Raw genomic sequence first — 27,797 nt, forward strand, 5'->3', positions numbered from 1 at the left:
CGTCAATAATCTCAAAATATGCTATACCACATACGGCCCTTCACGATAAGTGACGACATCAAACACTTAGTTTTGGTATTTGTGGGTATATATAGGTGTTATATATGACTTTATGAAAGGCAAAATAACCGTTGTTCATGTCCAACAATATTCAAGATCATGTCCTGAAAGAGTCCATGGGGTCGAAGTGATCAGTTAGATTGAAATGCATGTCAACAAACTCCGGAACAGTATAGAGTCAAACCAAACACAGTTATAACAAAATGGGAACCTGTTAATGGAAAGGCTTTTATTTTCTTGTCAGAATAAACAGAAAGTGTCGGTTGTTAATAGAAAGTTGTTGTTAAAACCCGGGAAATTTGTGTGTTCAACACGATTCGATTTAACCTTACTTGATAGTCACAAGAGAGTAGACTGTGTAAATTATTATGTCTAGTTTGGTAAACTGAGTTAAATGTTGGATATCTCGGGTAAAAACGAGAGAACAAATTGGGGTTTTGACTAGTCCACAATATGCATTCTGTTAAAAACGTGTACGATTTTGAATAGGTTTTGACGAGTTAAGGGGAAAGGTTTGCCATCCGTTTGACCAATCGTCCTTAGTCTCAGAAAAGGTGTTTATTTAGCTAATCAGTAATAGTGTTCACAGCTCACCGCCATATTGGTCCAGAATAATCTGCGTTTGAAAGTTAAAGACTCGTCTTTTCTTGAGACTGCCATATATAGAAATGACATAATATATTATGTATAAAATAGAAAGTGAATTTCCTAGATCTGCATGTGTTATTTCAGAAAATTTGACATTTTTTGAAGCATCTAGATAATTGAGACTAGTAACTGGAATTATTTTCTGTTTGGCATAGACTCGCATACATATAGATCGTCTCTTGAACATGTCAGAACATATGCTTTAGGTCTATCTTTTTATTGATAAGGAGACGTTGTTATAATAACGCTGGTCTATATCTGGGAACCAATGGGAATAAATATTTTTACAATATAACATACGTCAAATCTATCTGGTACCTTCCCTTTAACACTGAATCAGCCAAACTGTTTACAGTATCCAACTTCCATGTTTACTGTGGGAAATATCAAGGCTAGGGTTAATCTGATATAGACATTTAAGGAGTGTCGGATGGATATGGATCAGTTAGCTTGAACAAGATGTGGTTTGGATAAGATGAGCCTACAATAGACATACCCTCCTCTCATAATATTTTTTTTCAGAATAAGCAATTTGTGACGTTGTCCTTTTAAAAGGTCACAGATCGATCCATTCCGCAATCATCGGCAGTTTCTGTAAAGCTGAATATTTCTCGGAATTAATGAATGGCAGATTTCGTAGTGCTTTCTTCCGGTATTTCACAATTTGTCAACTGATGGTAATTTTGCAATATAGTCCCTAGCTTTGGAGCCTACATGATATAATTCTGACATTTACTTATTCAATAATTGTTGTAGTGTAGCTATCAATTTACCCATGATGAATTTTTAGCATCATTTTGGATCCATATCTTAAGCCGCGAAAAGACGAGGTACGGTGTCCGGTGCGGTGTACGGTGTGGGATTGTCGATGCTGTAGAAAATGGTAGAAGCGCACCATGTCCGGACCCGTACCTCGTGTGTTCGCTTGTTCTTTTTTATACTGTATCGATAATCCCACACACGCAACGGACACCGTACATTATCTATTCCCACACACAGGGTACGGGTCCGGACACGATAAGGACACGATTAGTTTCTTCTATTTTCTACTGTATCGGTAATCCCGCACCGGACAGTGTACCTCGTCTATTCGCACCTTAATCCAGAATCACGTGATCACGTGACAATCTGTGCATAGTTCAGGAATATACTGCCTGCCATTATTTACCGTGATATGTTGTAGAGCGCTTCTCTGTAGAGAGACATATAGAACAATATAAAACCCACTCCAACAATTAATTTTATGCTAATGATTGTATGAATGTAGTCTGCGCTACTTTAAAAAAAATCCTCTTTGCATGCTATTTTTGACTAAATTTTGGTCAAGATTTGGAATTTGATGTCTGAAATTGCATTTTCTTTCAGATTTTGTTAGATGATGAGAGATTTTCATGCCGAATGATAATTCTAAAATAGTCGTTTTGTGTGCATTGACAGTCAAGCGGATGTTGAGTAGTTTGGCTAGTTCAAGATTTTCATGGTCATGATAATATATCGAAATTTTGTCAAAAACTAAGCATTGGTCAGGCTTTCATGTGACATATTGGAACAAGATTTCTGGAAAAAGTTATAGAAGGTTGAATTTTGAGATTTAAAATGGAAACAGACGGCAAATGAATTACTGGAGTGTGTCCAAATGAATGTTAGAGTTAGCTCCCATAAGCAGGAGTTTTCTTCTGAGTAGATAGAAGTTACTAGCAGAATGATTTTTGTTTTAAAGGAAATCTATGAAACACAGTCTCTTCGCGTAACAGAAAGTTTCAGTGTGTTTAGACAGGAATAAACACTTCTGTCGAATATAAAAAACATACACAAAGCAATAAATGAGATGTAATAAACATACAGTGTACTAAAGAAAGGTTTTGCCCATGTTAGTCTGATCGGCATTGCTTCAGCATTATCGTTTAAACCACGAACCCTTATCAATTAACAGTTGAGTAAGAATTTTTTAAGAAAAAGATGTCTTTATCAAAGTGTCTACTTGAACAAAATTGCTTATGTGGTACATGGTTTATGACTTCTTTCTGTAAAAAGTACTACATGTATCTCAGTCAAGGAGGCTATTCAACTAGAAACACTATAGGCAGATTTGTATCGATTTTTGCAATTAGAATGAAGTAACCTTTCATTTCCCTACTCTATCCATAAACTTTCTATGTTATAGGAAGTACATATTGTACTTCAGATACATAACCCAACGCAAAATATTTCATCTATTTTTTAATTTGATTTTTGAGATGAATAAGGAACTATAATATTCTACAGGAAGTAAGCTCTGAAGGTTAACCAATAAATTTATTATAGCTGATTTTACGACCTAGAGCTTCAACTTCCGGGTCACATTGTTTCGGCACCAACGAGAGCTTCCGCATGTAAAAGGATTTCAGAATGTATTCAGAAATATGAAAAAAAAAAAACATAAAAACTCGTGGCCTTGTGAAACTTTTCCCCCACTAATTTCAGCAATTTATCTTCATAAAAGAACTAGTTTTCATTTATTGAGTGTAACTGCACCAGTATTCCATCAGTGGCGTTTCTACGTTTTAGTGGATTGAGTCAAAAGTGTGATAACTCGTCTTCAAAGTGTGATAACTCGTCTTCAAAATGTGATAACTCGTCTTCAAAGTGTGATAACTCGTCTACAAAGTGGTATAACTCGTCTACAACCTACAAATCAAAGGACGAATGGGGAACGATCTTCCATTTTAATACCTCGACCATCATCGATTAATAACGAAATGGTGGACCATAAGACGACAGTCTTTTAGAACGAAGTTTGTTTTTGTATACGATATCATATATCAGATCTTGTAACCTACCTTGTAAATCTCCAACCTGTAACTCATCATCATTATTAACATCTAATTTATTGAAGGCTTCATTGATAACCTGAATTCTTGATAGACTCATGACGGGTCGAAGGTTATGCATAAATTCATTAAAATCAATATAACCAGACTTGTCTTTGTCGAGGATGTCGAATAAAAGTTTTAGCTCTTCGTCACTAATCGAAATGTCAAACGTTTTCACTCCACGTGCTAATTCCTCAAAACATATCCTTTTAGAATAGTCTATATCCATCAGTCTAAAAACGGTCGAGATGTGCTTGATTCCTCCACAATTGTTTTTCAAACATTGATCTCTGATAGTTGAGACTAACTTTTCTCTTTTATAGTCTCGTTTATGTTCTGCGTACATCTTGATACTTAATACGTAAGAGACGCAGAAAGAATTTCAAATTCACACAATAACGATCCAAATCAAAATTGCAGACGCAAGCTGTTTCTAACTTATGTCAATCATTCTAAGAATAACAATATGACCTCCCGTCTTTCGAGGAATTTCTCAAAGATTTGTCAAAGTCTCAAGAATGAGTTCATTTCTTGGTTTGTACAAAAAGCTTACTCCTGCAATATTCATGTCAAACACAAAACAATATACATCTCTATTCTGGATTCTGGGTATTCCACCTTCTGTAATGATCTTGAATTATTCAAAGCACAATATTATGATTGCAGTTAACTTGTGAACAGGAACCACAATATTTTTATCGATTCTTAAGCCCTCTAAAATCAACTTCAATATCTCTCATTAAAAACCTTCCAGAAAAGACATTTGATATATTTCTCATGTAACCATGAAAAACGTGTTTATATGAATTCTTAAAAACGTAATAAAAAGATTGTGTATAGTAAAAAAAATCTCTATTGTAAGTTAAAACTATAGAAACTGATAAATAAACAATGACTTCATTTTATCACTCATTCTGTATCCATGTTGTATATGATTGTACGTGTTACATCCCGTCAATTCTGTTCAAGCAATATTCCGTTTGATCTTGATTATTAATATTTATGAATATCATTTCATCAAGATTGGTACTAGTGCTGCGTGGTAGCCATTTTCAGTATTTCAGACTTCAAAGCGCATGAAAACAATAATTCCTGAATATAAGCGTAGTAGCTGCCGACCTCAAAGAGTATACCAATACAATAAAAAGGCGTATTACACCATAAAATTGTGTTCCTTTATGGTCGGCATACCGGTAGATACCAGAAAATATAGTCCTAGTCCAATGGAACAATCGGCTACGAAACAAAGTTGTTAATCGTATTTCACATCCCATGTCTTACTATTATATACGTTCATTTTAGTTATCATCACAATGTCGAACACATTACGTTGTATTTACTTGTATGTCTGGTGCCATTCTGCTTCTTGGCTTGATTTTAAAACAAAGGCCTGCGAGAGCTTCACGAAATGTATCATGAACAACCGTGAAAATATCTGAATGTTTTTCTAGTCTGCTGTAAGCTACACCAAATTTTAACATGGTTGCTTAATGCTACAAAGAACTACACTTGACTCAATGACGGGTGAGTTAAAAAAGCCAACCGGCCAAGAAAGATATCGAAGAGCAAGAAAAGAAATATTTATTTGTTTCGTTTTATTTTTAAAATAATTTAGATTCCATGATATTGACTCATTTCGGCGCATTCTATTTATTGTTGGTAGGTGCGGTTGGCCGGTTGACTTTTGAAACTCACCCCTCAATGATAGTGTTCTATAGTCAAAATATGTTGTGTCCCATAGAAAGACAATGTTCTGATGTTCTGACGTTATATTATTTGCAGAATAAATAAGCGTATAACTTATAAAAACAAGCAAAGAATTTGAGACTGACTGTTAATTGGATTTTTCATAAAAACTTTAGGTTTTCTAATTTCAAACTTGCAATTAGTTTAATTACTTATTTTAATATGTCATTTACCTAGCATTTTATTTTTTTACGAATATGAATATGATTTATGTGTTTATGTATTTTGTTTGTTGCTATGGTAACTGGCATAAAAATTATCCCTGATTGATCCGCCAGAGGATTGTTGAAACAAGTTGATGTTTACAAATTATCATTGCCTATTGTTGCTCAGTGAAGTCTTACAATTAGATATAACAGAGAAAATGTCCTCTAGACAGTTGAGGAAAGATATCGATTATGCCACTTAATGCAATACGTATACTGTTAAATTGGGCCCAGTCTTCATTTCAGCTGTATATAACATGGGACGCAACTCCTTCACCTCAATTCTATAGGAGACCAAGGAAACATAATAAACAAACCTATGGAAAAACTCTGTCCATGAAATGAATAATAGCAAAAAAATTAAAGAAACAATGTTCAGTTACCAAGAAAAATGCTGCAAGAGAAACCAACCGAAAGAAACCGCTAGACATCTGATAGTAACACTGCTAAAGAACCAACAGTAATACTATTAAACAACCAACAGTAACACTTCTAAACAACCAACAGAAACACTTCTAAACAACCAACAGAAACACTGCTAAACAACTAACAGAAGCACTGTTAAACAACCAAAAGTAGCGCTAATAAATAGCCAACAGTAACACTGTTAAAAAAACAACAAAAACAGCAATAAACAACCAACAGAAACACTTATAAACAACCAACAGAAACACTGTTAAACAACCGAAAGGAACACTGCTAGACAACCAACAGTAACACTGTTAAACAAACAACAATACACTGTAAAACAACCAACAGAAACACTTTTAAACAAGCATTAGAAACACTGTTAAACAACCAACAGAAACACTGATAAACAACCAACTGTAACACTGAGAAACAACCAACTGTAACACTGTTAAACAACCAGCAGTAGCACTGTTAAACAATCAACAGTAACAATGTTAAGCTACTAACAAGCAGTAGCACTGTTAAACAACCAACAAAAAACACTGTTAAACAACAAACACTATTTTAAACAACCACCTGTTACAATCTAGAAAGACACTACTGAAAAGCCATCTGAAAAGCTGCTAAACACAATAAGAAACCAACAAAAAGCTGATTAATTAAATCAGACTATGCTTGATTAATACAACTTAATTCCCCAACAAACCTCAACACAAGCAACCCCTATAATCTACAAACTACCATTACCTAAAGACAAACACTAGTACTCTATTGATAACTTATTTCAAATGTCTATCATCCGAAAGTTATAACAGAGAGCTGACAAAATCATTATCAAAGATTACCTAGATGATTTCAGACGTGTGATAAAAAAGACATGGGAAATCAAACGACAACAATTTAATTTAGATGGAAAGAAGTTTTCGTAATGAAACTGAAATTTAATTATCTCAACTGTTTTCCACTAGAAATGAGTTTTCTCGAGACTTTTTCATGGTTATAAATCGCTAAAACCGTATTTCAGTAATGGTGGATATCTATGGTAAGGTAATCTGGTGATATCCTCATAATTCCAGTTGACCCATCTGTAAATGGACACAGCTGGAAAAATTGGGAAAGACCCATGCCCAGAGGTTTGTCAATTACCATAATCAACATCCTCGTGAACCTAAGATGTTCCCTGTATGAGTGGATTGGCCATGACCAGTTGATGGACAAGTTCTTCGTGAACTTTAGTTATGAAACTTATACAAGAGGATTGACCCAGGAGCAGATGATAGTCAAGGTCCATGTGGTCTTAAGATGTTATCTTCGTAATAATACAGAATATCAATTTCAGATATTGAAACCCTTCCTTTCTTGATAACCAAGAATATAATTATACAATATTGATGTTTATTTTTTATCTGATGTATTGTAATGTGTCCTATGTTTGTTATTTGAGGTAAACAACTTAAATCGATAAAACGAGACTGTATTGTTGTTATGTTATGTTATGTATGTGCTGTCATGTAATTATCTCTTTGTTATTCTGTCTATTGTTTGTAAAAAGTCAAAGAGCATAGTGACATGCATGGAAGTTATCATTTTATATAAGAGAAGAAAGGAAATGTGCTTCAGTCAATAATTAATTAAACAAGGCAGAGTAACAAAAAATAAAACTTATAGACAAGGTAACAAGAAGGATGGATTTCGTCCTTTTTATGACCAAGTTTCTCTGGGCAATTTTTGTCAGTGACCACATCATGATACGATTGAGATTTCAGCCTTTTATTGCTTTTATTTGCATCATTCTGATTTCTCATCCAACTTTTGTGGTTTTTATTATTGCAGAAAAAAATGACCAGATTGGGACGCCGCTGGTACTTGCAATAGTGACGTCATAATCTGGTCAAGTTTTTTTTCTAGAATAAAAAGGCCTACAGGCGATGTCGAACTGGAAATTACGTAGGCTCTTAGATATGGCTACAGCATTTAGCATCTTATGCTCTCAATATAATGACCATGCATATATTGTGTGAAGCTCATAGTTCCATTATGTCCATTATTACGAGTATGATCCCGATGAACAGAACATCAACTCTAAGACATGTCGAAATCCACAAATGTAATGAAATAAATCCACAAATATAATGAAATAACTAACCTTTTAAGTCGTGGATATTTAAAATTTCGTCTTGATTCTTATCCAAAGAATTGAAACATTCATCAATAACTTGTTTTCTAAGTGGTGATAACTCAGGCCTTAGCTCTAACATAAACTCACAGAAGTCTATCCCACCAGAATTATCTTTATCCAAGACTTCAAATAATTTCCGGACATAGCTCTCCGATAATTTCAATCCATAGAAATCTATTCCATCTTTGAATTCGTCTAGGGTTATTCGTTTGGAATAATCTTTATCCAGATGCCGGAACATTAATCCTAATCCCCTAATCCCACCACATCCTCGTTCCAGACAATGTGTCCTTAATATTCCCACTAATCCATCCGTTAATCCGGTTCTATCGTCACTAGAGTTCATCTTACTGCTACGGTTTCAGGATGTTATGTTATAATCTATATCTAGTATAATTCAAGTCTTCTCCAACACTGCATTGTACTTGTGAACTTCATTGTTTGTCGGTTATAACCGAATGTTTTTGATGTTATAAATTTATAATACACACTCCTATTGTCTATATTCTAAATCTTGCTTAATTAAAACTCTCTTTTTTTCCATTTTAATTTCATACTGGAGGAATTTCCAATTAACCGAAGTTAACAACTTCCGTTTGTCGTTTCAAGTGATATTTCAAAAACTAATTTGCTGTTTACATTCTGAGAGTCATTAGTCATCCCATAGAAAGCCTAACATAGTCCTAATGAGATATTGTACATCAAATAAACTGTATCAAGTGTGATATAATAACGGTAGGTGGGCTTAGCCGAAGGTCGACAAGAGGTAATTTTTCCAAGTGTTACAAATTGCTAGCCAAAAATCGAGAATATTATGACGTGTAATGTTTGTTAACCTTTTGTGATATAGAAAAATCATTATTATCATAAATTGCTACGGACGGTCTAGTTCAACTTATTATTATACCGTGAATCTGTGAATCTGGCTGTGTTTTAGCAAATTATAACAACAATCTGTTACAGAAAGACTCGATCATTGAGGCAAATTCAAGCCACCGATCTGTAAGAGAATGTAGATTCAATCATTGAGACAGATTCAAGCTGCTGATCTGTTACAGAATGTAGATTCAATCATTGAGACAGATTCAAGCTGCTGATCTGTTACAGAATGTAGATTCAATCATTGTTACAGATTCAAGCCGCCAATCTGTTCCAAAATGTAGATTCGATCATTGAGACAGATTCAAGCCGCCAATTAGTTACAAAATGTAGATTCGGTCATTGATGCAAATTCAAACCGCCAATCTGTAACAGAATCAGTGGCGGATTTTGGACGTGTTGGATCGTAGAGCGGTAGAGGGCCCAGTTTTATTGCAGGAGGTTTGCGATCTTTTTTTTCAGGAACAGATCAATCAGCTCATCAGCATCAATCGTATTCACGATATCGGCATTCATCACCATTAGGCTCAAACAATTTAGTTGATTCTCACACATCACGCTCCTTGTAGGACAATTTTCGATGAGCCCACGGAAATTTATGAACTGTTTGATAATTTTTAATGTTACAAAATTTGTCATGGGCCGAAAGGCAGCTGCCTAGTTTGGCTTTAGGTTAATCCGCCTCTGTACAGAATATAGATTCGATCATTGAGACAGATTCAACCACAAATCTGTTTCAAAATGTAGATTCGATCATTGAGACAGATTCAACCGACGTATCTGTTATAGAATGTAGATTCCATAAGTTGCTAAACAAGTTTTTACAGTATTAATTTTTGTAGTCTAGAATATGTTACAGATTGTTGAGTAAGATAAATGAATTATTCAGTAGAAATTATTACATTGTCTATTTTTATCTCTAGGGAGTTTTTACACTTCATTTCACGAATCGTTACAAATAATTTTAGTTCATCATATTTGTTTCTAAATACAAATTTATTCAGAAGCATCCGGTACACTTATTGAACGCAGCATTGGTTGAATTTCATAGTTGGCTATCTATTGGTGCATGACAATTACATCAGATCATGGATGCCAAATGAAGTCACTCTCATAGCAATCTAATCAAAATTAGATTACAATTTCGTCTAGACTAAGATATCAGAAAACAGAAAAATATATGACTTTGTTATTTAATTTTAATGAGATATCTCTCAACGTAAACACGACAAAGTGCAGGGCTAGATTTAATTTTTTTCGTGTGCAGAAAAGTACACAGAAAATACACTTTCTAAAAATTCGCAAAATTACATTTTCTCAAACAAAGACAGATAAACTGCCAAAATAGAAAAAACCCTTAATATAGGCCCATATCATTGTTAACAAGGTCCTGTAGCCTAATTTAATCAATTCAAGGGAGGCAACTAACACATTTATTAGAGGCAGTTTAGTTTGCTTAGGATATCGCTTTCAACTACCTAATTGAATATAAATATGATTCAATTGAATGATTATTATCATTCATGAGAAGTTCAGAGCAATTCATAAGTGTTTGTTAACTAGGAAAGAGAATCAAATGAAAATAGATGCAAGGGAGATCATGTATTTAATTAGGTGACAGCTCTATACCTGTATCCAATTTACTGCAAATATCTGTACTTCTATTCAAAGGAAATTTCTAATTACGAGTTTCACTTAATTAACCCGCAAGTGGTATTTCACACCGGTGAACATTTTAAAATATTACAACGTACTTCATGGGTAATAATTCTAATTATTATGTTTAATTATTACAAAATATTTTAAGCACATTTACGTTTATACTGTATATCAATGAGAGATCTTTCTTGTTCTTTTAAGGTTAAAGACAGACTCGTTGCTTCAACTGCAATGCCCCCCCCCCTCCCCTCCCTCTGAAAAAATAGATTTCCGACTCATATCATCACTGTAATTCCCCTATCTCCCCTCCGGATATGTTACTTGCCCTTCCGAGCCATTTTTGTTAACGACGTTGATTAAAAGTGGTCAGGTTAAAGCGAATTAAATCAAGTTACTTCCCTTCCACTATGAGGTGACTGACTGTGGCAAAAAGTTATTTCATTCATCAATTCTTTCCTATTAAGATTTCGATTACACAGTTCTATATTCACATCTGTGATTTTGATAGATGTAAATTTGAAACAAATGGTTAGAACCACAAGTTACTTTCTGCTTCTATTCTAGCAATACATTTTAAAAAGCCATAGCCTACTTTCCAAAGTGTCTTTTGCAATCAGATGACTTTTGAAGGTAAAAATGGTAAAAATTTATTTTATATATTATTCATCTTTGCTGCTTTATGTACAGTTCTACTATAGGTATTATCTCTACCGACATTTCCGTCAGAAACTCTGTGTCTCTAAATTTAACATGTTCTCTTCACAAATATTTTCAGGGCAAGCTACCTGAATAAGACTACCTCATAGAAAATACTGAACTAGCTGTCAGCCTATAAATGAATAATGAATTATATTTATGCAAAATAAGCCCTCGTGTCACTTCCGCTTGATTAAATAGTTAGGTAGGCGTACAATGAGCTTGTATAGTACTTCATATAACTCCCATTATGTTTTTAATGGATATTTTATAGTTTTGACCACCGAGGTGACAGTTTCACTTATTTTGATACTTAGGGAGCATGCACTGATATTATAAAGGGGTACGGTATCAACAAAGTATTATTAACGTACTGTTTATAAAATATATAGGAATAGGTAATAGATCCCCACAAGACATTGATAATAAAGGAGCACAAGATATATGGACATATTGTTATTTATTTGATAACGATGAATGTATGAGCATGTTAAACGTTGAGTTAATAAATATCAGAAATAGTATAACCATATATAGGTAAGAATCACAAGATATATAGTTATACTATTTCTGACATTTATTAACTCAACGTTTCACATGTTCATACAGGCAGTGTTATTAATTATTTATTATATATATCTTGTGCTTCTTTATTATCAATGTCTTGAGGAGATGTATTATATATTTTGAAGAAGAGTGCCCAACAGTTGATTAAAGAATGAAATGATGTATACATTCTATGGAGGTTCCAATTCAATTTTCTATAAAATTCCTTGGACCGGAAGTCTGAGGATATGAACAACAATTCGTTAGTTTTAGTAACCAGTAGCTCAATTAGATTAGTGGGGGTATGTGGATTTAAATGAGTTGGGGTCCCTCCCCCGGGAATGTTTTTTAACATTTTATTCTCTTCTATATTCTGAGAATTCTTGACCGTAAGTCAATTTAATGCCTGCTAGTGGAGGATTAGAATATTTCCAGTCTGTAGTTAATGCTATTTCTGCGAGGGTGGGTAACCGTGGTACCTATGGTAGTTGAGCTATTGTCAGTTACCTACGACTGGAAAGAATATAGAGTGCTATAGTTTTACAGTTTTACTGTTTAACCACAACTTAGAGCCTTTGATTCCGTGTTATTTTAAACATACCACAAGTCATATTCAGTAAACCGGATGTCGAACTCTTGTCGTGGTAAATCTAATGACTCTTTGGTATACTTTACTGTACGATGCATGATACTAACAAATGGCGCCTGACTCCATCTTAATTCAGACAACCTCGGAGGAAATTTGCAATTTGGAAGAATTGTATCAATTAGTCAATAATTGCACATAAAACCAGTGATTTGTAAATATTTACAAAGTTAAATACCATGCTATCTATTTACATTGAGAACTGTATTATCAAGTGATTTTAAAGTAAATCGGCTTACATGTTGTAATTCGTTTAACACCCTCCTTCACGCCTAAAAGTTACTCTATAAGATTAAATTAAGAATCCAAACCAAGTCTAATCGTTCTATTTCTTATTTGACATAGAATCAATTAGAATAAGTTACCTTGAACAATATATAAACCTTGTAATCGCCTTATAGCAAGATTTTATTATCACCCTACTTGCTGTAAGCTTATTAACCCTTTAAACGTCGAGTTATTTAAAAACCACACAGTTTATGAATGGAGTAAAAGTGTGCAGATTAAAGGGTTCTATGGTCATATTCAAAATTTACACATTCGACTGCAGTGAAATGATGATTTTGAACCAATATGATTCAAACATGGATAATTATTTTCGGTTATTTTTTTTAATTAAGAATTTGTACGACTTTAATTTATGCTTTTGAAATTCTCTAAATATATTTTTTTCAACAGTTTTTGGATAAAATTGATATTCGAGACATTTTAGATATCAAAAAAACACTATTATTATTCCTACGCAATATAAAATATACAATATACTTTAGAAAGTCCGAAACGAAACATTTTACCCTGTAAAGAGTTTGGGAATTATGAAGATAAAATTCTAAAAATCGGACCAAAAGAATATCATGAAATAAAGATAGCTCCCTCTTATTACAGGGAAATTAAAATAAACCTCACAATATTAACAAAAACCTTTATTTTGTTGAACACTAGGAGAAGGATTTGGTCATAATTCCAGATTTTATGGACCTGACACTCTCTCCCATTAAATACACAACAAAATTTCCATCACATTTATCTGGCAACAGAACAAAAAAAATTGATATTGCACCAAACAGTATCGAACATCTTTAACTGAAGCATTCATAAACTTTATGAAATATTTGATAAATTACATAATCAATGAAAACATAGGAAACATCTAATCATGTTTAATTGATTACTCTGAGATCATGTTTAACTAGAGTTCTGTGATCAGAGTTTACTTCATATCACATTGTTTTACTCCCATATTCCATATCTTCAGTATTATATTATTGTTAATCGAATTTCAATGACACAATTCCAACAATTCAACCATTACCTGATCAATATAAAGAATAGGTCTGATGGTTGTTTTTTAATAATTTTACTACAGTTATTCTGTGAAATTAAATGAAGTTGAATGCTTTTTTTTGTCTGAGTTGAAGGCTGACACGCATGTGTAGTGCACAATGAGGTATATTTTGTTTATATCAGCATTAGTCTCCTCTTCTTCAATCTTGCTCGATCTTTAACTTGCTGTTCTGGATATTTTCAATTTCTTTTACTACAATTATTTTGTGAAATGAAATGATTATTGCACTTTTTTTAACTCCTTTGTCTGCAATGAAGAACATTTTGTTTAGCCTCCTCTTTCTTGTTCAGATCTCTGCTCATTTCAGGGAATATTTTTAACTTGCTGCTGACAGCAAAACGCTGGTATAACAGTAAGTATAAGTAGAATTTAATGGAAATTAAAGATCATCGCATATGAAATTTTTATATTCTCTTTTTATATAATAGAAAGAAATCTATAATTGCATCAAGATAATGTAAATAAATTTGTTTTAATCATAAAACTGTAAAAATTAACAATTTATTTTAATAGATTTCAAACTTATATTATTTTGATTCTATCAAAAGATCCTTATAGTGCCTTTATCATGGCAATTTTATATATTAGAGATCAGAAATCAGAAGACAAAAATTCAAGAATGTTATATAATAGATGCCTAATTTTCTCTGATGGAGAGTGGCATTTTGAAAGTCATTACGACAAACTTGAAATGACCAATTCCATTTCAATAATCACAATCTATAGAACTAATCAAGTAGAAAATGGCGTCAAATGTCACTCCATACAAGTAGACTTGATGTAATGATGGTGACAAAAATTGGCTAAATTCGGAAATGCCACAAATTGTGTAACAGATGTCGAGATCACGGGTTTCACACCAGTCCTTCGTTTTCTTCTTAAACCTTAATAATATTCCACCATAGTTATTCTGGTACAATTCAAACTCCCGCGGCGCCAAACGCAACCAATCAGCGACTGCACGTGCAAGATTGAGCCAAAGTGAAAATATGACGATTGATAAAACACGTGACCATTCTTAGCTTCCGGTTAACCAATCGGAAGAAGAATGGTATGTGTATTTAGTGTTTCCGCCAGTTCTTTTTATTTCAATTAGACTTGAAGACGATGTTGTTGATTAATTTACTTTGACAGATTGTTATCCAGTAGGGATGTCTTCGTTTCGCCTCATCCTATTGTTATCTGCCGTGGTTTCACATTTAGCTTGCAGAAAGAAGCCAAGGTTTAGCTAATGAAACTTTATCTTCGCCTCAAGATCAAAACAGATCGCAAATTAAAGAAAAGGACATATACAAATTGGCTGTAAGAGGGATGTGGGCAATATAAAATACATATCGAGTTTTCAGATTAGGTTTGCAAATAAGAAAGCTGTTTAAAAGTTGATATGCAACGAAAGAATGAGTTTGTGAGAAATTCGTTCTCTATTTTCAAAGATTCAACATTTAACATATTATCTGCTTTCCCGAAAGAAGAAATTCCTTCATTGCAAATTGCATGCTGTCTGAAGACATGCCCAGTAATATACGCCATTTTAAGACAAAAGGATGTGCCTTTAAACTTTGCATAATATATTGAAACGTTAAAGGGAAAGAAATTAGAAAATCGCAAAAAGTTATATCCTAATCAAATTGATAAAACAAGGACATTGGCATTACAATTTAGAAAAAAAACTGTGTCAATAGCGAGACATGATTTTTTCTTTTTTACAATTCATGTAATTTTGAAGCTGGTTTGCCGTTTGTACTCAACCTTTAGTATGGAAGAGTAATTAATACACTATTTACTGCATGTATAGCCAGATTACAAAGGTACAATTTCAGATTTTTCTACAAAGTAATGTATAAAAGCAATTGATAATGTCTTAAAACCCAGGAACAATAGAGATCCATTCCTTTTATAAAACATATTAATATATTTCACTTTTAAGTCACCAATATGACTTCTCTCAAAAGTGGTTTCCTAATTGCCATTATCCTTCCGCCCATCCGTAAAATAGTTTATCCGCGAACAAATTTATTTCTTATTAATTGACTGCCTGACGCATGCTACCTGTCAATTTCAATTCTATTATCGTTACCTTGATTGCTAAATCTGAAACGAAATATTAATCAAATATTTTCGATTTTGTCCATCACACGTGACTACGTTCACTATCTCGACTCATCACGCCCTAATTTTCTACAAATTTGCGCACGAATATTAATTGTACTGACACATGCGCAGTCAATCGTTAACGGAAGTGAAAGTCATCGCGTGACCAATATATTATACCTTGAACAAAAGGTAAATGGAATTGGTTTCAGCCAAATAAATTGTCAATTAGTGAGATTCAGTGTGTTGTTTCAATTTCACACACGTTCAGTGTCCTACACACGTGTTCAGGTGCGTACATGGGTTAAGTAAGAGATAGTTAGCAGCCAGGTGTTTTGTTCGAAACCATTTGCAGACGACAATGTCAAATTTATCTCTAATGACAGGAGAGCATGACTTTTAACGTCTGTCATTTGAGACGGTAAAAGACATTTTTAACCGCGAAAATTGTAGCTTACCGACTTCGCTAACAGAAAGGAATAATGGCGATTATATATTATTCCCAAAGAGATCCTTTATCATAGTAATGTTTTGTTTCGGTCATTTTCTATGACAGTTTTGACAAAGTCTCTCTGAAAATCTCCTAGAATAGATGGAACCCAATATGGTTGTCTTCTATTAAAAGAGTTCCTGGAGAAAGAAAAACATTAGATCTGATTCTAAAAAAGCCTGACAAAATCATTAGGAGCGGGTCGGTAATCTTCTTAACATGATAGAAGAGGCAGACATTGGGACATTGACTGAGAGATGGAATTAGGAAAAACTTGAAGTGGTTGGGATTAAGAGGGGAAAATTGTCGCGCTGGGAGAGAAACAATTAATTTCTTGCACTGTCGCTAAGCTGCTTACCAAAATGACGATGAAGTATTTGACCAAGGGAAGAAATGGAAAAGCCCATCAGCATCTTATAAAATATTGATCATCACAACAAATTAATCAAACTACTCATATCTTCAAATTTATCTTCGAAAATCAAAGGAACATCTTCCCCGCAGACACAGAGAGTTAACGTCACGTGATATCAGTGCTTACAACATCTCTATCACCGCAGGATACCTTATCTACAAACATTACGTTAATGAAATTTTCAAGATGGCGCAAGTCACGAGCAATATCTCGCCAGGCACTTCTGCTCGAGTTCGTAAATCGTAAAAATTACCCGCGTCGTCTGAATTGAATTGAAAACGACACGCACCTGATCTTCGACAAATTAACTCAATTTCATATGTGTGTCTTTATCTTTGCTTGATTATCAAAATTAGGACTTATACATTCATGAATACTTCTAATTGGAATGGTGTGCGAATGGGGTTTATTACCATATTGCCCCTTCCCAATTTGCCCATAATCTATTCCCATCCCGTCCCTTCCCAATTCATTCCTTTCCATTTTGCCCCTTTCCCCCTTTTGCATATCGCCCCTTTTTCATTTCGTCCTTGTCCCGTTCCACCTCTTTCTCATTTCGCCCCTTATTCCCCCGAATTCGCGCTTTCGGCCATGCCAACTTTCTTGTCGAGGCAGTGTCGAGAAATGACTAATTTGTAAAAATGACCGTGAAACTGTGCACTAATAGACTGAAAATAGAGACATTAAGAACTAAAGAATAATTGATATTTATTTCTAAGACTCCATGATGAGTTAAATCTTTAATTGTACCTTGTCATTTAAACATGTTGTCTTCTGCCTTTAAAGCTGACGTGCGCCATATTGAATATCAGCACGTGCGGAACTTCTGGTGTTGAAAATCTGAAGGACTCAAATCAAACGGTTTTGTATTTTGGGTTCCAGTGGTTTCGGGGAGGTGGGTGTTATAGAAGATACTCTCCAGAAGCACTGGCCAATGTATTATAAGTCATCTTTCCTTACTTTCTTTCTTAACTATTTTTTGTGAAAAAGTTGAAAAAGGAGAGGTCACCTATGTAGCCATTTTTCGTGAAGGTTTTTATTGTGAAAGATTGGAACAAACAGGAAGAGAGAAGGATATTTTGCCTCTTTTAAATAATGTTGATGTATTTTTGGTCAGTTAAGGGCTATGTTTTGTCATTGTAGAATACATTACAATATTATCTATTATTTTTCTTACCTCCATCCTCGTCTTTTTGATTTTAGATTAACCGAACTTCATATTTTCAGTCTGAAAAGGGATACAGACGGTATAGATGGCATAGATGAAACCGAGATCTATCAGGTTGTAATGCTAGTAGTAATTTGAATTTCACACGACACAGTATTTTTTAAATTGTTATAAAAACTGCCAAACAAAAATTGCAAAATATAGAATAGGTGGAAATAAGATTAGGTGAATAAATATAGCATGGCATTTTACGTAAATAATGACGTTCATTACTTTGGTGTGCTTGTAGTGTTTCGTGAAGACTGGCTATTAATTTCCTAATAACGAGGTGATTTGTCGATATGAACAATTAATCCATGTCGTGCTCTATAGGATTAGTTTCGTTCTGTCGCATGGCAGAGAGCAAACTTAGAATCGAACACGATAGCATATTGTATTGAAGGAGCCTCGGTGGAATACACGAACTTCAATCAAGTTATCTTGTTGTCCTTTATCAACTGTAATTTATCAGGCTAATACAGCTGATATAAATCACTGCGATAATCCTCATCCAATCCGTAAACATGTCTGAACTTTTAATTAGTGTTAATATAGTGGCCGATACTTCATTAATTTTTCAATAAGCATAATAGCTCTTCTATTTATAATGTTTATTTTCATTCGTTTGAATTCAATGCTAGTTAGGCTATCCAAATGACTTTTCAAAATACAGTATCGACGTCACGTTTGTCTGTAATTTACTTATTGTTCCCACCCACAAGTAGTGAAAACAGTCTCAATAGGCCAGTCTATAATTTCTAGATTTTATCAAGATTGCCAATTTGTAAAACCCGTGTACCAAAATCTTCAATAACAAAAGAATTGCCGAAATCTGAATATAATTGAAAATACTGGAAATGAAATGGAGCTTTACGTCCTATTTTCTGCATCAAGTATTAAGATGAGTTTCGCCATGCCTGTTATATTTGTGCCAAATTGGCGATCTGCATGAGTTGGGGGAACCTTGTCAGAACCCAACCCCGATACTTCAGTTTAAGTAGCATGAGCCTAATTCAGCAGGTCAGTAAATTGTGGAAGCTTTTGATAACCCACACTGCGGACAGTAGCATAAGAAGTTTGGACGTCGATTGGTGTATTGGTTTTCACCATTCACAGACACAGGCTGCAGAAAATTCTGTTTAATGCTGATGAATCAAAATTTCTTTATCGTAATTCATTTTTGAAATAAAACTTCTAAGAAAAAAAGAATTTTATTTTGGCGTCTTCGTGGAAACATCTAAGATTTATATTTTATTTTTTCAAGGGGATTATCGAAGGATTAACAACTTCAGACAAATTTGCATCATTTTTATTTTCAGGACACAACATAAAAGTAAAATGTACAATACAGTAATTTAAATCACCTTCTGAAGCTAGGGTGCATCAAAGAAGCGGTAACGAGTGAAGATGTCTTCCTTCTTCCCATCCCAATATTACAAAATCTACAAGTTAATAGAGCTGAAATTAGCTTCGTTTGTTAACGGACAAATAAGGTGTGACCCCTGACACCCAGCAATGGGTATCAGTAAGTGAGACCCCAAATCTTTTCTCCGAGAGCACAATATGAATACTGTATTCGAGTTACGGTATGAATGCAATGTGAAAAAAGGCAATGAATTTAAAAAGAAAGGTAGTGTCTGAAGTGAATGGACGGGCGTTCTGCAAGACTGACTCTCAAAACATGGTATGAAATGAATCCATACCCTTTATAACGTGGGTGGGCGTGACGAGGGGGCATTTAGTGCTTACTCTATATAACTAGAGCATATGAACGATAAAAATTGGACTCTTTTATGAACGATAAAATGAAATATTTATATTCCATGATGTAAACTCGGGGTGTAAGATATTGGGGTGATTGAACAACACTTAGAAATAAGCATTTTAAGGCACTGTGATAAATTTAACGTGACTATAATATAAACTTGCTGTGATGTTACACGATATTAAATGAAAGTTAATTAAACTACTCATTCTGGAGTACATTCGGGGTTCCGAACAAAGGTGCGAGAAGTCCAATATTAATGTAACATGAAATGGTAACTAAAACCACACTTCGAGCTAGCCTACATGCCCCTTACAAACAAATTATACACGTACTTAGCCTAAAAGCATTGGGGATCGGACATAAACACGTAAAGTACGTTTGAATTACGAACTGCATCTAATACATGACTTCATTGGTCTCTTTTCTTGTATCTTTTATTCTTTTTGTGCATAAATATCCTTGACTATCTGTATCTCATAATTAAAGATCACCGGAAGTAGAAATATCCCTCGCACTAACCTTTCGTACTTATAGGAACCACACAGGGTGAGAATTGTAACAACACCTTTGTCGGTGTGGTATCGCACACCGGGGTGGTTCACGGTAAGCTTCGATTGTTGTTAAATAGCTTCTATCGTCAGGGTAAACTTCGATTATTCTATAATAGTTTTTATAGAAACTAGTAACGATATAATGACTTAAAGAAATTGATATCATAGCGGGAACCTATAGAAACTGAAAAACACACTTGAGAATCACTTGGGGCTAACTTTCTATCGACTCTCCAGGGGTGGAGGTGAAAATAAACCAATTCTAATCACAATACCTCATCCAAAACGAGGAGACAAGGGAGAGGTTATTGTATGGTAAACAATGTAACAGAAATGAAGTTGGTTTGATGTTTACTAAATTTCAATTAACGGAAGGGCATCGAGTACTTTCTTAAAAACATATTATGCAATTATTTTCGAGGCCATCTTGAAAAATTGATGATCTCCATTGAGATATATTGATCTATGCTTCCTATTTAGCTTATCAATGAGTATCATTATGGCAGCCCAATTGATTGATTCAATGTTATTGAATTGCCCTTTATCCAGCGCTCTTTTCTAGGTTCAATTTGAGCAGTATCGCATCTCAATTTGTCAGTTAAAATAACCCTTTCTTGCGATCCAATTACTTCTTATGATTAGGAAAATTAGAATTTATCACAACGATCTGCGAATCAAATCAAATGGTATACTTTTATGATAATTTTTGCTAAATTTAGTAATATTAGGCAACCAGGCAACGCTGGGTTAGATAAAGTTGGATCCATTGCATCTACAACCAGAACATTATCAATTGCTAGCGTATTTTTATAAATTGCGAATCATTTTTTTTTAAATTGAAATAGTAACGTTTTATATACGTTTAGTTCAAGGGAAAGAATTGTGCAGTTTTATTAGTGCAATTCTCTGACCATTGAGGTTAGTTCTGATTTTTTTAAATCTATTTTTGTCATCTCTATTACAGGCAGATGTAATGCGACTAGCAAAATGAAATAACGACCGTCTTCAGTAAGTCTTCGGAGTACTGTACGGAGTTACAATGAGTGCCTCTCAAATTAAGAGAATACCCCATGGACCCACCACCGCCTGTCATTCTAATCCTCACCTCCTGTACATGAAATAAAGTTATCTTTCTGTCTCTTCTTCTCCCTTACTTTCCAGGTCTCCTCCCCCTTTCTCTTCGTTCCTCTACTTGCTCTCCTCCTTCATGCCACAGCTTAACCCTAAAATGTGACTTGTTCTGTACTGAAATGTTGACCATCTCCAAAAAGAATAGAATACGATTATATTACCCGATCGAATTCGAGAAACGAAAATGGCAATATAACCATCATATTACCACCATCAATATACATGTAATGGGGTAACAGAATAGTTGTATAGTCACAGCTTTAATACCTAGTGTAAAATAACGATAACATATTGCTTCAACCTCTTTTAATATCATGTATTATTCAGTTACGTTATAAGTGTGCCTATTGTCACTAATCCCTTGTCAGAAGGATAATCTTGAGTTATCCGTCCTTGTTATATATTATTGAAACTTGTCACAGCCTAGAGAAACATATTGCAAGAAAGGTAGACAGTGGTTTGGTGAAACAGCACACGTGGCATTTTTCTATTACAACAATGCATCATATTCAAAACCCTTGGCGGCATATTTTCCGAAACGAAATTTTGTAAATAATATAACCGCTATACGTCCAGAATTTCTTGTAACCATCCAGACAAAATGAAATGAAATGAAATGAATGGAGTTTTACGTGCTACTTTCTGCACCATGTAGGCTAATAAAGACGGGCAATACCATGCAGGGTGCGATAAGGGAAATTTTGCCAGGACAGCGGAATTAGCCTGCTCTTTTTCGATTTCCAACTGTCGAGGGATCTTTAACGTGCACAGCCTGTAGCACTAGGGGCCTCGGTTTATTGTCCAATCCGAACGACTAGACGCTTTTTCCATGTCAGCCCCTCTTACCTGCATCACTGACAGGGGGAAACCGGGTTGAAAAATCCGAAGGTGTTATCTCCACCTATTCCGGGATTGAACCCTGGACCTTCAGGTTAGCAACCATCCAGACAAAGTGGTGCGGTCTCAACTTGCAATCAAGCTGTCAAATTGACCCCAATGCCCTTAACTCTATCCATTTCAACTGTTTGAAGTACTAGTAACTATTCCATTGTTCAAAATGCACCTGAACAGAATAATCCAAATTTTACTAAATAACATAGTAGAATACTAACAAATAAAAGAAAACACCCGGCTTTATAAGTTTCGCGGCTTTTTATCTATGAACAAAAGTTTATTAGTAGAAAATAAAAGATATTGGTAACAATTTTTCTAAGTGAAATGAAATGAATGGAGTTTTACGTCATACTTTTCACATTTTGTCTAAGAATTGAAATGATACCATTATATTCAGCTATTATAACTACCTAAATAGGGTTATAAAAGGGCAGATTATGGGTAAATAATGAAGTTGATATAATAGATTTGTAGAAAATGTTAAATAATAATGTACTCTCTGACGTTCCTTGTCCACAATTAATTCTTGTTTTTAGTCAACACTAGTAACAGACCGGTACAGGAGCGATTTCAGTTTTTTCTGGTTGATGTCCTGAACTTTCCAATGGAAAGCCTTACGGTTATCACTTTTGCAATTTCAGTCCTGGTAATCATAACAACTTCCGGTTTAATAAATCCAAATTGCGTTGTTCACATAAGTGGAACTCTGCGCGGATATATCATCAGCATACCTACAACAGCGTAAACTACGACCATAACTAACAACTTTTGAATTTCCTGGGCACTCATGACGACAGTGCTCTTACACCAAATTGAAACACATACAATATAACAATATAATGAATGGAAATGTGTGATTTCCAATCTAAACTGATCAAGTGTTACAGATTTGGGGTTAATTACTTCCTTGTATAGTTGTATGCATCAAGTAAATTACAATAGACAATGCGAACGTCGTGGACGAAACCGGAAGTTGTTCTGATGCTCAAGATTGAAATGCAAAAGCCTTAACCAATCATTTAGCAAATTTTTCTTGGTCTCATCAACCAAATTCAAAGGAAAATTTTCCATAGAGTAGAACTTCAGTTCATTATCTGGTATATTTTCAAAGTAAGACTAATGATAAAAGCGTTGAAAATCCCAACCGCCCTGTAAATAATTCCAGGTTGCCTTTCAGTAAAAGTCAATGTTACCGTTTTCATTGATAATTACGATATTAATAAAGTTGATTGATATATTCTCCTGCTTTTTACCTCGGCCATACTTGATCATTTGTTGATAATCACTTGATCGATATATCCTTTCAGTGCTTTATAGATGATTAGTTGAATCGGTCACATCAAAAGACGAGTTTCTTTATTCCGATTTCAAGACAAAAAATGTCGTCACTGACGTTTTTCATTCTCTTCAGTTGAATGTAACATGATTTTTCCAGATGGTTAACGATTTTCTACCTTTCCTCACCTTCTGTCTATCGCGTTTAACATTCACGGATTAGCCACCTTTTTATTCTGATTTAAAAAGTGTTCATTCGTTCAATAGCCAAGAAATCAATACCTTAATCTTCATTGATGAACTTTTAGATTTATTCATAAAATTTCTATTAAAATGAAACGGTTCGAAGTTAGCCATTACGAAGAACGAAACGTTTGGGTATTGTTAATCAAAGGCTTTCTCACTGTTCAAATCCATTTGATTTATTTTTATAGAATAAATTCGTTTAATTTAAAATTCATTCAAATAGTATTCCAATTGATTAGTTAAGGTAAAAAATGGAATTTTGGGACTACGAATTTCGTAACTGCCAACATAAAATTTCATGTCAACTATTCATATTTGTAATCTTCTTTGCTGTATTTGTTACCTCCGGGAAGTGGGAAGTTTCCTTCTAGGAAGTACCACTTGATTCTATTCGGGACACATTTGAAAATTAGTACAGACGCAGGTACTCTAGAGAGAAATATACTTTATTTGCAACATTAATACGTCATATGACGTCATATGTCGTGAATTCGAAATAAATTTAGCTACGACTTCCGAGAAAAATTTGAAGTAACGAATGCAACATACCATCTCGGAAGTCGTATTTCCCATATTTCCCTGAGGTAACAAATACAGCATAAAAACGCAAACTGGTAAATATATTCTCCGTAAAAACGAACCGCACACGCTATTATGGATGCATTTTCAAGAGACAGCTTTCAAACAAGGCTAACAGGCGCTTATATTTTAAAAAAGAAGTTCATCAGTAAAATAAGACGTAAAACTTCAATTTATTTCAATTTTCAAAAATACAAAAATAGTTTTTCTGTACGGACTGACATTGAAATTCGGTCTGACTTCATCAATAAGTAATAAATTCATTACATTATGAGAAATTAATGAATGTTCAAGGGCGGTCTGTCACAGTGTCTCCTTCTGTGTCCATATTCCTTTCTTTATTGTGTATTTAATTCGTTGAAGCGAAAGTTAATTCTTTAGGGCAGTCAAGTGGTCGCTCATAAACATTCATTCAAGCCTGAAACCACAAGTTTGAAGAAAAAAGTTTTGTGTCTTTTAGGGTGTGATGTTTCTCAGGGAAATATTATGTGATTCATAACTTTCTTGGTGGTAATTTTCAATTCAAATCAAGAAATTCGCAACAATTACCCATATGAATAAATCCTTGCATGTAATTTATAGAAACTGTTAAGAGATAATGAAATTCCTGCTACCAAAATCTTCTTTTTGGTTGAACATGGACCAATATACATTGCTTTATTGGTTTATATCCAGATCAATAATGGGCTATTGTTAACTTCAATTGGATTTCTTTAAAATAACTGTTTATCGTTCATATCAATATAACTCGCGCCATTGTTGTCGATTACCGGAAGTAGCGAATGTCGCACTACAGGAAGTTGTCTGCTTAGAATGGAATGCTAAAACCGGAAGTTCTAAGCGGTGATACAAAGATGGCGTGGCTGTCATTGAGTGCGTGAAAATTCAAGGGGAATATTAGTGAATATAGAACAAATTAGGGCGACGCCATCAAATTAACAAAGAATACGACGGATTCATTTTCACGAAAGTAAATAACCAAGATCGAATGTTCAAGCAAAGCGTGAAATTACATACAATAACATTGATACAATGCGTTTTTATAGACTTTTTCAGTCTTGAAAATATTAAAACCAATACGTGATTGGCTCAATAGAGTGTGATAAGGTAAATATCAATAGATATTTCAATGTGATTGTTTATATACAGTCAATATGTCTCGAAGGTCCTTACTAATCCACAGGAAATATTCCAGACTTTCAGTTGTAGAAATGTGGATGTATAATCCAATGAACAATGAGATTAGCGAAAACTGACATGTATTTTTTTCTGATTCCCTGTGTACCCCTATTCCATACAGGAAGGCTTCGAGCTTCCACTTGATTTACACCATGGGGGTTCCGTCGATATCAACACAGATTTGAATGGCTGGATCAATTGTATCGGTTCCATGTTCTTTTCAAAATATTCACTTTTAATGATTTTCCACCGATCTGATTTAAGAAATTCGATATTTGATTTAATTTTAATTCAATTATTGTCTTGTTTTTCTCGTCCTAATCTGTCTTGTGGCAAGTTGTTGTAGTTTCAGTTTTGTGGGTTTTTAGGGGTGGGGAAAGGCTTCTGCGGGTGTTTGTGGGGTCTGCGTCTGATAGCATAAAACTGCCGTAAGCGTTCAATCACTAAGAAATAACGGACGAACACGTGGATTCTATCTTATCAAAATAAGCGAACAAACAAGCGCAGCTGAATGAAGGAATTTAGAAAAATAACTTTTTTACCATTAACACTAGTCATTGAATTTTTTAAAGATAAAATTAAACTTCTAATTTTCATATACAAATAAAGATGTAGAAGAGCTATCAAATAGCTGTCGACACTCGCCCACCTAATCATCCAATAACAGTCGATCAGCTCTGTACCTTGTACTGCTCGAAACGGAGACGATAACGTCAGACTTTGATTTTGAGTGAACGTGTGTATGCATGGCACACCTCGTGAGAATCTGATCAAACCGAGGGTTAGATTGACAGTAGTATTGATGATGATAAGTATATGCGGTAAACCAATCTATCTCTGAAACACCTGATATCCCCTGCGATAGATACCTGAGCAGCCAACCACTCAAAAGTCTCGTTACAACAAGGAAAGGAAATACGTATACTCGGTGTGAAACAAACACTGTTATTGGTAAAATTATGTAAATGAGACAACTGATCGGGTTGTAGGTCATATTGGATTTTGTTTATTTAATTACTGAATATTTTATTTAATGTTCAAAATGTCAGCCAATTGACCCTCTTTTATTTATTTTTATATTTTGGTAAACAATACTACTGGCAATTGAAAACTAACTTTGATTTACTTTTAGAAATCTCTTAGATATGATATTTTCATTGAATAAATAAAACAATACTAACGATCCGAACCACAAAACAAAAGCCTGAATCCAAAATAACGTATTAACGAAACATCAGTAACAGTTAAAAAACCTATATTTATTTACTACGAGCAAGTTCGTATTTGAAATGGTATAAGTGAACCCAACAGACACCCTTTTCTGAGTTTTGATGATACAATATAACCCGGTTCAAACTATTCTTGAAATTGCTATCCCTGGCTTTGGTACTATTAGTGAATAACTTTGTTTTCGTTTTTGAAAAGAGGCAGATCTTTGTGGAAAACCTTAACACCTGGTATTTGTTTTGAAGCATTCTGTCGCACTGCCTCAATCTTTCAAAAAAAGGGAAAGTCGTGATTCTATATTTCAATATAAAGTGTCTTTCAATTGACAAAATAAAGATTTCTGACAACACTGAATACAAATTTTTTTCTAATATTCACTGATATCTGTTTTTTCTACTTTTTGTTATTCTTTTCTTCATTTTCTCCAATATATAACTATTCAATGTAATCTCGGTTTAACCTTTGACCTATGGTGTGCCAAAATAACACGTAAGAGTCGATCGGAATATTTGTGAATAGTTAATTTGAATACAAGGATTATGGGTTGTTTCATATTATCTGCTACAATGATTTCTGACAAATCGTAAAATACGTGAAAACAGTGGATTAACCCCTGCTAGTAAATTATAAAGTAGTCAATTGGGGATTAAAGCGTTAATGCCTATCTAAATACCAGTATACGACAAGAACGAATTATGATATACAGACAAGACAGTCCTTAGTCTATTGTCAATCCGTTGAAAAGTTAATAACATTGATATTTACTTGAAGTTTCTATACGTGTGGCACTAGGAAATTCAAATAAAAGTCCTCGTTGGCATTGATATTTCTTTCTTTAATTACTAATATTCTAATATCGCTTTTAGTTTCA

At 34.1% G+C, this 27,797-nt stretch overlaps 2 protein-coding genes across 2 annotated transcripts; both read right to left on the reverse strand.

The window, feature by feature from the left end:
- Positions 1-3,525: 3,525 nt before the first annotated feature.
- Positions 3,526-3,870, reverse strand: LOTGIDRAFT_77729 (hypothetical protein; the record flags this gene model as incomplete). Its single annotated transcript, XM_009063292.1, has 1 exon — positions 3,526-3,870. A coding segment is annotated over one exon (345 nt), but the record flags the coding sequence as incomplete, so codon positions are not given.
- Positions 3,871-8,067: 4,197 nt separating this feature from the next.
- On the reverse strand, positions 8,068-8,397 carry LOTGIDRAFT_77653 (hypothetical protein; the record flags this gene model as incomplete). The annotated part of the gene is made up of 1 exon (XM_009063291.1): positions 8,068-8,397. A coding segment is annotated over one exon (330 nt), but the record flags the coding sequence as incomplete, so codon positions are not given.
- Between the last annotated feature and the right edge of the window lie 19,400 nt (positions 8,398-27,797).

The sequence above is a fragment of the Lottia gigantea genome (assembly GCF_000327385.1).
Source record: "Lottia gigantea unplaced genomic scaffold LOTGIsca_57, whole genome shotgun sequence".
Taxonomy (NCBI): Eukaryota; Metazoa; Mollusca; class Gastropoda; family Lottiidae; genus Lottia; species Lottia gigantea.